General features: G+C 39.8%; 2 protein-coding genes across 2 annotated transcripts; both read left to right on the forward strand.

The window, feature by feature from the left end:
* LOC109712448 (21 kDa protein-like) lies at window positions 836-1,981 on the forward strand. The gene has a single exon (XM_020236010.1). It carries the CDS (start codon window positions 945-947, stop codon window positions 1,566-1,568), a length of 624 nt encoding a protein of 207 aa, XP_020091599.1. The 5' UTR covers window positions 836-944; the 3' UTR covers window positions 1,569-1,981.
* On the forward strand, window positions 5,932-12,224 carry LOC109713256. The gene is made up of 6 exons (XM_020237257.1): window positions 5,932-5,943; window positions 6,148-6,415; window positions 6,521-6,634; window positions 6,732-6,819; window positions 7,048-11,686; window positions 11,910-12,224. Exons 1-6 carry the CDS (start codon window positions 5,932-5,934, stop codon window positions 12,222-12,224), a joined length of 5,436 nt encoding a protein of 1,811 aa, XP_020092846.1.

Consider the following 13,471-nt stretch of genomic DNA (forward strand, 5'->3'; position numbering starts at 1 on the left):
GCTGTTCCGGCTGCTGCGTCTTCTGGGACTGATCGAGGCAAGGGCGTCGCGAGCTAGAGCCCTACCCGACGAATCGCCGTGCTAGAGGATCCCCAACTGCAGGTATCAGTGTTTTTATTTTGAGCTTATGTACATACTGATACTAGAACTCGCTGGAGCGAGTGTTGTTGTACTGGTTTGTTGGTATGTATATAAGATTGGTTCGTTCTACCTGCTTACTTCTTTTCAGCTCTACACTATTGTTTGTAGTCTTGTATTTTTTACAGATACAGCTATCGCTTCGTATACAGAAAAAATTTCTTTGTATACGGCGGATTTGTCGGCGTGCCCGAGGAACGTGTAATCCGGGGCGTGACATGTCAACCGGTCGGATTCGGGGCGGATTTTCAAAAATCCTAATCCGAACCGACTCCAAACCCGAGACCCGAACTCGAACCCAACGGATTTTAAAAATTCATATCCAAACCCGAACTCGACCAAAAATCTGAAATCCAAACCCGAAAATTTGAACCTGAAATAATTATTTCTTTTTTTAATATTTCAAAATATATTATATTAAATTTAAAATTTTTAAAATACAAATTCAAATATAACATAAAATTTTTACATATATAATATATAATACAAAATAAATTCAAATTCGGATTGGGTTCAGGTCGGGGACAGTCGAAATCCATATTCGAATCTATATTCGTCGGGTTTCTATTTTTGATATCCATATCCGAATCCATATCCATTTAGTATCGGATATATTCGTTTCATTCGGGTTCGGGTTCGGATTCGGATAAAATTTCGGATATTCATATCCATCCACATCCCTACCTCTATATATATATTTATATATTATATATTATTATATCCAAACCAACCACTCTCACACTGACCAGAGGTCACTCAAACATAGAAACAAATAAAAAAGAGTAAAGAAAGGGGAAAAAGAAACTATGGCTAAATCCTCCAACAATGTCTTCTTCTTCCTCCTCCTCCTCCTCCACATCCTGGTCCTTGCACTCTGCTGCTGCTTCTCCTCCGCGGCGGGCGCGTCCTCTCAGTACTCCACGGATTTCATCCGGGCGTCGTGCGCGGCGACCCGGTACCCGTCGCTCTGCGTGCGGTCGCTGGCCTGCTACGCCGCCGCCGTCCGCCGCAGCCCGCGGGAGCTCGCCCGCTTCGCGCTCGCCGTCAGCGCCGACCGGGCCCGCTCCGCCGCCGCCCGCGTCGCCGGTCTCCCCGCCGTCCCGCCCCGCTCCCGCTCCGGCCCCGTCCGCGACTGCCTCGAGAACATGGCCGACAGCGTCGACCGCCTCCGCGACGCCGCCGCCGAGCTGGCCCGCACCGGCCGCTCCGGCTCCCCCGCCTTCGCCTGGCACATGAGCAACGTCCGCACCTGGTGCAGCGCCGCCCTCACCGACGAGACCACCTGCCTCGACGGCGTCGCCCAGGCCACCGGCGGCAAGGCCAAGCTCGACCCCGCCGCGCGCGCCGCCGTCCGCCGCGAGGTGCTCGCCGTCGCCCAGGTCACCAGCAACGCCCTCGCCCTCCTCAACCGCGTCGCCCCGCAACAGTAACTATTAAAACCATGCATGCATCAACGTACCCACCCCTTCGCTTCGGTTCTCGTTTTAACTCTTGTAAACTCTGCTTCTCACTGAGGCCTCGTTGTAGAGCTCTCTTTCTCTCTCTCTCTCTCTACTAAATTAAGTTTTATGCTAAGTTTTTTTTTATTAGTGCATGGTTTAATTAATCTCATATATATATATATATATATATATGTTTATTAAAGTTCATCTTAATTGCTCAGTTTGATTAATTTGTTCTTAATTATTTTGACGCACGTATGTAGTTGGTATGTGTTAAATATATTTATAATAGGAGATATAGAGGGAAAAGGGCGCAGGGAGATGAGATTGTGTTTGTATGTTTACTTTGTGTATGTAACTTCAGCTATAATATTCTAATAATAATTAGTGCTCCATACTAATTTCTCTTTTCACCAATAATTGTTTTTTGAAAAAAAAAAAAAACTTGAAATTTTTTTTTTTTTTTTAAACAAAAGGTCCTGTGCTTGATGTTGGAATGGGAAATATAATTACTAGGCTCCAAAGCCGAAGGTATAATTTCATGCTTCTAATTTTATTGCCCCCCAAAAAAAAAAATTCAGTCGAACCAATTTTCCTATTATGTTATATAATAGAGTTATTATACTTTCAAAAGCATAAAGTATTCGATACTTTCGACTTTTTAGTTCTTAGATTAATTGTTTTAATTATCTTTAATCTTTAAATTAATATTATTATTTTATAAAAATCACTCAATCCTAAAAAGAATTATCACTTTCATCTCGACCATAAAATTTCTAATCCAGGGGCTAAAAGGTCGAAAGCTTCAAGTTCTTTATATTTTTAAAAATATAATAGCTCTGCATTATATACAGATTAAGCTTTTTGCATGATCTTTGACAATTGAAACACTTTAAAATTTTTCAAAAAATAAATAAAAAATTAAAATGAGATTATGAACCTACAATGTACGTCGGGTATACAGGAGAATGAGGAGATTTTTAATAATAAATTTATTTATTTATTTATTTGTGTTTTTATTTTAATTTTTTTTTATTTTTGAGATAAATTAAGAAGCTAGCTGTTGTACAAATAATAATAGTAAATTTCTTTATAGATTCTCTACAAAATAAAATAATAGAAACTTTTGCTCTTCATTGATGGTGTGCGTGGGGCCAAATGCAGGACCTCTCCGGGCGTGGCGTGGCGTGGCATGATATTATTATTAATAGTATTATTATTGTGCACATGAAGTGGCGCCCACATTATTAATTATTATCAACGTACCGCATTAAAAGAATCAATAGCTACTGTTTATGCATGTGAGGATCCATCCAATTATGAGTGCACTACCCTCAATGCTGAAAAATAATAAATTATAAGGAACAAAAAAAAAAAAAATATCTGTGTGATTTCATTGATCAAATCACTTTATTTTTAGGATTAATTACATACAGATTCCCGCAAATATGATAAATTATAGATATATTTTTGAAAAGTTCAATTTTGATAAGTTATTCCTACAAAAGTCCTAATGTATTCAAATATGTTCCTGCTGTTACGATCCGTTAAAAAAATTTAGTTAACCACAGTTAAAATACTTAACCATAATTAATTAATAAGATAAATTGACAATTTTATCCTCATCCTTCTTCTTCTTCTTCTTCTCTCTCTTCATCTTCATCTTTTTCTTCTTCCTCTTCCTCTTCTTCTTCCTCTTATTCTTCTTCTTCTTCTTCTTCTTCTTCCTTGTATCCTCCTTTTCTCCTCCTTCCTTTTCCTTTTCCTCCTCTTTCTTCCAATCGGCCGCACCTTCGCCCTCCGCCTCGTCGCTGTGGGCCTTAGTCTCATCATCGTCGGCGGCAACTCGAACAAGCTTCGCGACGTCGCCACCGCCACCGTCACCCGTTCGAGCAGCCCGAAAAGGAAGAGAAAGAGAAAAAGAGACATTTGTGAGGGCATTTTTGTAAACATATACTAGCTGGAGCTTTTGGAGGGGCATATTTGTGAGGGCAAAAATATCATTTTATGAACCTAATGTTAAAAAGTAAACAGTTCTCTAACGGGTGCTAACCAGAGAGACATATCTGAATACATTAGTAGGACTTTTGTAGGAATAACTTATAAAGTTAAAATTTGTAGGGATATATCTACAATTTACCATGTTTGCTGGGACCTGATTGCAATTAACCTTTTTTTTATGAATAAACTTCAAAAATCACCTATGTAGTTTTGCACTTTTTTCACTTGAGTATTTTGTGGTTTAAAGTGTATCAAGTTAGTTTCCTGTGAATTCATTTTTATCCTTTCGTCAGTTTTTTCGTTAATATTTCGTTAAGTTTATATACAAAAAACTTCAGATATTCCACTTAGTGTGATCGAATATTCACTTTTATACCTTTTAGTTTTAATTTTGTCATTGATTTAACGAAAAAAATTAGTGGAATCGATAATATATAAACAGATAAAAATAAAATTACAAGACACTAAATTGATACACTTTAAACCACAGGGTATTAAAGTGAGAAAGTGTGAAACCACAGATTTAGTATTTGAAGTTTTCTCTATTTTTAATTTCTGTTTTCTATCAAAACAGATAGATGGATACACCGTAACTAGTGCAATTAGCTAAAAATTTGATGGTTCGTACTCAAATTTTGAAGTTTGAAGCAATATTAGTATATATGTATCTTTCACTTTTTTAAAATGCTTAGTCTCTTTCGTTTCCGTTAGTGTATATGTATAGTATAGTTTAACTGATCTCCACCATGCATTTTAGCAGGAGTTTTAAAAGTTTTTTTATACTTATTTATCCTAAATTATATAAAATTTTTCTATAAATATTCACTTTTTAACTTTTTCTTTCTGCTTTTTAAAATCCTATATTTTACCCTCTTAAAATTTTAAAAATATTTTCAGAAGAGTATTGTGTTAATGAGAGAGCAAAATGGGCAAATTATCCTTACTTCTTCAATTAAAAAAAAATAAATTTTTAATAGATTTTTATCATTTGTAAGAGTATTTTCGACATAAATTATAAAAATTTGACGGAATGGTAATGAAATCCTGACGAATGGGACTAAATACAACAATTTAACAGATTGAATAGGTAAAATACAGATTTTTGAAAATTAAAGAGGAAAAGTTAAAAAAGATATTTTATAAGAGGATTTTTTATAATTTAGTTTTTTTTTTTTCAAATCGATTTTGTGGATAATCACAAAATTACTACAGCAACAGTAGTATAAAAAATAGGGCTGGGTTCTTTTGGAGTTTCAAAAGAATAAAATGAAAAAAAATTTAAATATAAAAAAAATTTCTATAAATATTTTTTTTTTCTTATTTTTAAAAATTTATAATTTATTTTTTCAAAATTTCAAGTTGATGTTTTTAGCTTCCTTCAATTATTTCAAGAAACCTCTTTATAGAAACTTGAAGTTACCTATAGAGTTCTCTTTTTCTTGGGTTATAAAGAAAAATAGTGTGTGGTTTGTGACAATGCAAGTGTAAAAGGGACATGTAATGTAGCATACTATAATTTATTTTTTATACATATATAATTCCAGCTATTTAAGAAATTTTTAATGAAATTTTTAATGAACGAAATTTCGCATCCACAATCAATTCCGTTGAATTCGAACTAGAGCACTCGAAATGCTTAGAAATATAATTTTATAACTTAGAAAAATTATTGCCATGCCTATAAAAGAACCAAAAAATGAAGGATTGAAAATGAATAAATTAGTGAAAATAGAGATTAGGCCTTCTCAATTGAGCTTCAAATTTATCAAACATTATTTAGACGATACAAAGAATTTTCTATTAAAATATTAAATGGTTTGGATTATTTTACAACGTTAGATAAGCAGACGTCTTATATAGGCTGTACAACACTGTAAATTTTACGATATTCTGATCAGTAACTAATTTTTTAAAAAATTATAAAATTTTGTTTCTAAACACTCCGAATAATAATTATCGATCAATTTTAACGATGCTGATCGTCGATCCAAAATCAATCACCAAAAACTACTCGATAGGACGAAGTTCCCACTCCTCTTGAGATAGTAGCCAATTCCTTTACATACTTTAAAACTATAAAATAGTAAACAACGAAAACTCTACGCTAAATTACACTTTTGATCATGAAATTAGGAGGTATGTTTAATTTTTTGAATTTCTTCAATCAAAATTTTTGAATTGCTATAATCAAATTTCACAATCCAATTTATTTGCTAAATTATTAATGTATTACTAATATTATAGCAGTTTAATTCCCTTATCCCCGGAGACGGAGCCGTCACAGACAATTGGATTAGGGTTAGACCGGGACTCCCGTATGTTACATATTTATATATAAGTTGATACTAGGATGTTAAATCACGTCTGTCTATCAAGAATGTGTCCAGATACATCATAACCGTAAGATCTAAAGTATCTTTATAGATCGACTTAAATAGATAGACTGTATCTGTTACATCTGCCATGTAGGAGAGGAGTTAGGGTTAGGCATAGGATCAGAGTAATTAGGGAAAGAATAAAAAGAGAAAAGATGAAGAGATAATGGGAGCTTAGCTTTTCCTTGTAGGGAGCCGGGGAGCATGAACAGGTCAGCCATGATGATCGAGGTGGAGCAGGGAGTCCATGGGGGAAGTGGCGACAGCAGGAAGGGATAGGTGATGGGGTAGAAACTGGGAGCAGGGCGGACTTCGGATCGGAGCTAGAGGAGGATGGAGCGGATAAAAAGGCGAACCCAATACCCGGCGGATTGTGGAGATTGGGAGGAGAAGGACCCGGAACCCGCTTACCCGGCAACAGGCGGCCATTGGGCCTAGTCATTCCGTTTGCAGGCCCATGTTCCATCGATTCGACCCACGAGGAGTCTCAGCAGCCCGATTCATAATTCAATTCTCATTTAGCATTGTTTAGTTTTATTAATCGCATTTTAGTCCATTGTATAGGGAATAAAGAGGCAGATTGTAACCTAATTAGGTTTTATGGAAAAATTGTTAAGTCTTTGCTCTTCTCATCATCTTCTTCCTCCTTCTTCCTCGCCTCCAAATCTTCGACTATCCGTCTCTCTTTCTCTCCCTCTTTCACTCTTTTCCTTCTTCGCTTAACCCCTTCTCGTTCTTTCATCACTGATCTAATCGCAAGTATTTGGACGAGTAGTTGTCGAGATACCAGTTGATTGGTCATCATTCTCTACGCCATCCTCGTCTCAGCGAATTATCATCATCGACCGGTTGCGTAGAGTCAGGTACGTAACAATTGGTATCAGAGCGGTCCGACCCCAGGGCCCTGTGTGGTGAAATCGCTTCCTAACTCCAATCTCGGTATTGTTGAGTTTAACTGCGAGCAAGATTTCTGCGCTGCCGACTCTGCACTACGGCCAGAGTTGGACAAAAGAAATCACCACAAGTAACCCTGAAGTTGCCGCATGATCAGAGGAAATTCCCCACACTCCTCAGATTAAATTATCCCACAGGCACGACAAGATTGGGGGCAAGCGAGGCAACAAGTTTCGATTTAACCCAAAGGAGTATCTGGAAGACTTAGATATGGCTGAAGGGACCCGATTAAGGGATATTAGTGATCACATCCACTCTTTAGAAGAGAAGTACCAGAAGTTGGGAACAGAGCATCAAGTTCATATCGAAGCACTTACCCACCAGCTAGCCGAAGTGAGGGATACAGGGCAAAAGCAATTCGAGTTGCTGCAAGCTGAGGCTGCCAGGAGACATGAGGAGCTGCTGAAGCTTATATCCGCCCAGCCACCTACACTCAAGACTCCAGGCGAGGCGCCCTCATCCGAACGCAAGTACAAGCCTGGAAGTAGTAGCACACCAATTATGATCAGAGAAGAGAAAGGTAAAGGCATTCTACCCACTCCAAGCAAACCACTTGAGATGGAGGAAGAGCACACTTCTCCGTGGGGTCATCGAAGTTTCAATCATCACCAGCATTTACCCTACCCTCGCTTAGATTTTCCGTCATTCGAAGGGGAAGATCCCAGAAGTTGGATCGAAAATTGCGAGCAATACTTCGAGTTATATCAAATACCTCAACATCAATGGTTAAGTGTAGCAACGATGCACCTGATCGGCAAGGCAAAGACGTGGAAGCAAGGGTATTTCGTCAATAAACAGATGGTTTCTTGGGACGAATTTACCGAAGCAGTGTGTCGAAGATTTGCTCAAGTAGGGGAAAGGTACCTGATCCGAGAGTTCAGCAACTTGAAACACACGGGGACATGCGAGAAATATCAAGAAAGGTTTGAGGAACTAAGGTACCAATTACTTTACTACAATCCGCATTTAACAGAAGAATACTTTATTGCATGTTATATTAACGGGCTCAAAGAGGAGTTGATTCACTTCTTGGACATCGCACATCCGAAAACATTGGAAAAAACTTATGAGCAAGCACAGTTGCACGAGAAGGCCATAGCCGCACTTAATAGAAGAAACAAATATTTACCCAGAGGTTCGGGAGGCCCATACCAATCATCCTCGCCCTACAGAAGCAATATTGGAACGGGGCTTAATAAGGGTGGCGAAAATTTAAGAAACCAGTACCAAACTTCACAAAGAAATCAGGTAACTCAGAACCCGGTCAACAGGCAGTTAATAGAACAGCGGAGAGCAGCAGGACTGTGTTTCAGGTACAGAGAAAAGTATCACCCAGGACACGTATGCAACAGTAAGTCCTTAAACACTTTACAAGCTTCCGAGGAAATTGTTGAAGTTTATGATGAGGATTGTTTACATGAAGAAACGGGTGAAGGAGGAGTTGTAGACGGAGAAGAGCAGGGATCAGGGGCTATACCTGATAGTGAAGAAGCGCAAGAAATCGGTGTTTCAGTCCATGTGCTTAGTGGGGAGAAGCCTCAAGACACCATTAAGATACGGGGCGAAGCCAAGAACAGAACGCTCACCCTTCTAATCGATACTGGGAGCACGCATAGTTTTATCGATTTACGGGTAGCCAAGGAAATTGGAGCAAGGATGGAAGCAGCCCCGCCTTTGGTGGTCACCATAGCTGATGGACACAAGATGTTAAGCAAACTTAAGTGCCCTGAATTTTCATGGACTATGCAGGGGCAAAGGTTTGTAACGGAGTTACGAGTAATCCGAATCGAGGGTGTCAGCATTGTGTTGGGCATTGACTGGCTTAAGTCTTATGGGAAGGTGACCTTCGATTTCTTGCTAAATTCGGTTACCATCGTAAAGGACGGGCAGAAATTGGAGTTAAAGGGGATTGAGGAAGGAGCTAAATTGAAAATGATCACGGCAGCCCAGTGGAATCAGGAGATGTGTACGGGGGAGTGCTATCTGTTGAGCCACCAATTGATGCCCGACAAAACCGAGGCAACAGCAAACGTCCACCCCTGGATTCAGCAGGTTCTGGAGCAATATAAGGATGTTTTCGAGGAGCCGAAAGGGATGCCACCAGCCCGCGTTGAGGACCACAAAATTCTGCTACAACCCAACACGGCTCCCATTAACGTAAGGCCGTATAGGTACTCATATGAGCAAAAAGAAGAGATTGAGAAACAAATAAGGGAACTATTGAATAACTCAATAATACAGAGGAGTAACAGCCCATTCGCTTCACCGGCCTTGTTGGTTAAGAAAAAGGACGGAAGTTGGAGGATGTGTATTGATTACCGTCAACTTAACAAATCTACCATAAAGGATAAATTTCCCATACCTATCATCGATGATTTATTAGACGAGCTGGGAGGTTCGAAACACTTCTCCAAAATAGATCTTCGATCCGGCTATCATCAAATCAGGATGGACCCCGCCGATGTTCCAAAGACAGCATTCCGAACTCATCAAGGGCATTATGAGTTTCGGGTTATGCCCTTTGGCCTCACCAACGCACCTGCCACTTTCCAGGCGATTATGAATTGCACGTTCGAACCCTATCTAAGGAAGTTCATTTTGGTGTTCTTTGATGATATATTGGTCTATAGTAAAAGTCTGGAGGATCATGTGAAACACTTGCGGATTACATTGGAAGAGTTGCGGAGAAATCAATTATATGCTAAACGGAGCAAGTGTTACTTTGGGCAAGACCAGGTGGAATATTTAGGCCACATAATTTCAGCAGAGGGCGTAGCTACAGATCCGACCAAAATTGAAGCTATGATCAATTGGCCAACACCTAAGTCGGTTAAAGAGCTTCGGGGATTTTTAGGACTAACAGGATACTACCGAAAGTTCATTCAAGGATATGGAAAGATTAGTAAGCCCTTAACCGACTTATTAAGAAAGGATCAGTTTTGTTGGAGCGAGGAATCCCAATTAGCCTTCGAAGAGTTGAAAACTGCTATGACTACCGCCCCGGTATTAGCGATGCCCAATTTTGATCGATCTTTTACTTTAGAAGTTGATGCGTGTGACACAGGGATAGGGGCAGTATTGTCTCAAGACGAGAAACCCATTGCTTATCTGAGCAAGGCAATTGGAGGAAAACACTTGGGATTATCGACATATGAAAAAGAGTTCCTAGCTATACTCATGGCCTTGCAAAAGTGGAAGCACTATTTGAGCATGAGGACCTTTGTGATTAGGACGGATCACGAAAGTCTAAAATACCTATTAGAACAGAGGGTGACAACTCCGATGCAACAAAAGGGAATGATGAAGTTAATGGGATTTGATTACACCATCCAGTACAGGAAGGGGAAGGAAAATGCGGCGGCCGATGCCTTGTCAAGAGTGACAGGGGAAAAGGGCGTTACTTTAGCTATAACAGCGGCGATACCGAGCTGGGTGCAGGAAGTGACTGAGAGTTATTTGGGAGATCCCCAGTGCGAGAAGTTGATCTGTGAGCTTCCTTTACAGTCAACTAATCAAGGGGATTATTCGTACCACAATGAATTGCTGAGGCATAAAGGTAAGCTGTACATTGGGAAATCAGGGCACCTGAGGGAGAAGGTTATCGATCAAATGCACAATTCCGCATTGGGAGGCCATTCAGGTATCCAGAATACTTACCGCAGAATTAAACAACATTTTTATTGGCCGGGATTAAAGAAGGAAGTAGAAGAATGGGTAAAAGGATGTGCAACATGCGCTCAGAACAAGGTGGATGGAACTCCACATGCGGGCTTACTGCAGCCTCTACCTATACCACACCAAGTTTGGGAGGAGGTAAGTATGGATTTCATAGAGGCCCTACCCAAATCAGAAGGGAAGGATGCGATTATGGTTGTGGTAGATAGACTTACGAAGTACGCCCATTTTGTGTCTTTAAAGCACCCTTTTTCAGCACCAGTAGTGGCAAGAACTTTCATGGACACCATTTATAAATTGCACGGATGTCCGAAGAGGATAGTCTCAGATAGGGACAAAATATTCACAAGCCAGTTTTGGAAGGAGCTTTTTCAGTCCATGGGAACTAAATTGCAAATGAGCTCGGCTTATCATCCGGAGACTGACGGCCAAACGGAACGAGTGAATCGATGTTTGGAAACTTATCTAAGATGCCTTTGCTTCCAACATCCAAAAAAATGGCATTCCTGGTTAGCTTTGGCAGAATGGTGGTACAACACGAGTTTCCACTCCTCGATAGGTATGACCCCATATGAAGCGCTATACGGGTACCCTCCCCCCAACTATTTGGTGACCTCAATTACCTCTAGCACATCTCCGGAATTTAGAGAATGGGCTAAGGAAAGGGAAGGCTTAACTCATGAGCTAAGGGATCGGCTACAAGTAGCACGTAGTAGGATGAAACAACAGGTCGACCGACATCGAAAAGAGAAAGAGTATGCCATAGGAGATTGGGTATACCTCAAATTACAACCCTATAGACAAACCACTGTGGCTATAAGGAGGAACCTGAAGCTAGCTGCGAGGTATTACGGACCTTTCCAAATTATGGAGCGCATCGGTCCAGTAGCATACAAGTTGCAACTACCCGAGGGGTCAAGGGTGCACCCAGTGTTTCATGTGTCTCTGTTAAAGAAAAGTTCCCCAGCAGCTGTGCCGGCTTCACCGAACGTGCCGACCTTAAGAGAAGACGATGAGTTACTGACGGAGCCTGAGAAGATCCTGGAGAGGAGGATGGTACAAAGGGGTAATAAGGCTGTGACCGAAGTGTTGGTGAAATGGGTGAACCTTTCTGACGAGCACGCTACATGGGAAGATTACGGGATTCTCAAGAGTCAGTTCCCTTCTTTCGATCCTTGAGGACAAGGATCAGATTAAGGGAGGGGGAGTGTTACATCTGCCATGTAGGAGAGGAGTTAGGGTTAGGCATAGGATCAGAGTAATTAGGGAAAGAATAAAATGAGAAGAGATGAAGAGATAATGGGAGCTTAGCTTTTCCTTGTAGGGAGCCGAGGAGCATGAACAGGTCAGCCATGATGATCGAGATGGAGCAGGGAGTCCATGGGGGAAGTGGCGACAGCAGGAAGGGATAGGTGATGGGGTAGAAACTGGGAGCAGGGCGGACTTCGGATCGGAGCTAGAGGAGGATGGAGCGGATAAAAAGGCGAACCCAATACCCGGCGGATTGTGGAGATTGGGAGGAGAAGGACCCGGAACCCGCTTACCCGGCAACAGGCGGCCATTGGGCCTAGTCGTTCCGTTTGCAGGCCCATGTTCCATCGATTCGACCCACGAGGAGTCTCAGCAGCCCGATTCATAATTCAATTCTCATTTAGCATTGTTTAGTTTTATTAATCGCATTTTAGTCCATTGTATAGGGAATAAAGAGGCAGATTGTAACCTAATTAGGTTTTATGGAAAAATTGTTAAGTCTTTGCTCTTCTCATCATCTTCTTCCTCCTTCTTCCTCGCCTCCAAATCTTCGACTATCCGTCTCTCTTTCTCTCCCTCTTTCACTCTTTTCCTTCTTCGCTTAACCCCTTCTCGTTCTTTCATCACTGATCTAATCGCAAGTATTTGGACAAGTAGTTGTCGAGATACCAGTTGATTGGTCATCATCCTCTACGCCATCCTCGTCTCAGCGAATTATCATCATCGACCGGTTGCGTAGAGTCAGGTACGTAACAGTATCTTTATGGATCGCCTTAAATATATCACGTGGGCCACATCCAATACAAAAAACTTCAGATACTCTACCTAGATTTATCGAATATTCATTTTAGTACCCTTTACTTTTAACTTTGTCTCTAATTTAACGAAAAAAATTAGTGGAATCGATAATAAAAAGATAAAAATGAAACCACAGGACACTGAATTGATATACTTTAAACCACAAGTCACTAAAGTAAAAAAGTGTGAAATCACAGAGGTGGTATTTGAAGTTTGCCCTTTTATTTAATTATGAACCCCAAATCATTTAAGGTCAGATTCGGCCGAGCTATATCCGATCCATTTTGGCATAACTTGAATAGTTTTATGTAATTTATTGTCCTACATATATGTGTATTTGATGACACAAAAATAAGAGTCCAACTACTATACTATCGATAGTACAGAGATCTCTGTGCTACCAAGTTGTTTTTAATAATACAATTTTCGATTCGATGTTTTGTTAGAGTTAATCTACACTATTGAAAGTATTTGAAAATCAAATTTATTGAAACTATGAGGCTTTTGACACTTTGATCCTTAAACTTTTTTTTGGCTCGAACTTTTAGAATTTTTACAATCAACTCTTATAACCTAATTAATTTGGTTGATTAAATATTGATACATTGCTAATATAGAGGTGATGTAGTGGTATGTGATTGATAATGCATAAATAATTAAAATGTCACATCACTTTTACATCAATAAGATAGTAAAACTTAGTCAACTAAATTAAATTGTGAATTTGTGATACTTGATTGCAATATTTCTAAAAGTTTGAGTCAAAAATTAAAATAATAATTAAAGTTTGAGAACTAAAGTTTTACTTGTCTCATAGTTTGAGAATCAAACATGCAA

Source organism: Ananas comosus, linkage group 7, assembly GCF_001540865.1.
Source record: "Ananas comosus cultivar F153 linkage group 7, ASM154086v1, whole genome shotgun sequence".
NCBI lineage: Eukaryota > Viridiplantae > Streptophyta > Magnoliopsida > Poales > Bromeliaceae > Ananas > Ananas comosus.

Bases quoted from the DNA above. Each gene is read 5' to 3' on its own strand.
- LOC109712448 (XM_020236010.1), top strand. From the start codon at position 945: ATGGCTAAATCCTCCAACAATGTCTTCTTCTTCCTCCTCCTCCTCCTC.
- LOC109713256 (XM_020237257.1), top strand. The intron at 6,635-6,731 runs GTCTCTCTTTCT...TTGGACGAGTAG, and splicing joins CTCCAAATCTTCGACTATCC to TTGTCGAGATACCAGTTGAT. The intron at 6,820-7,047 runs GTACGTAACAAT...ATTATCCCACAG, and splicing joins GACCGGTTGCGTAGAGTCAG to GCACGACAAGATTGGGGGCA.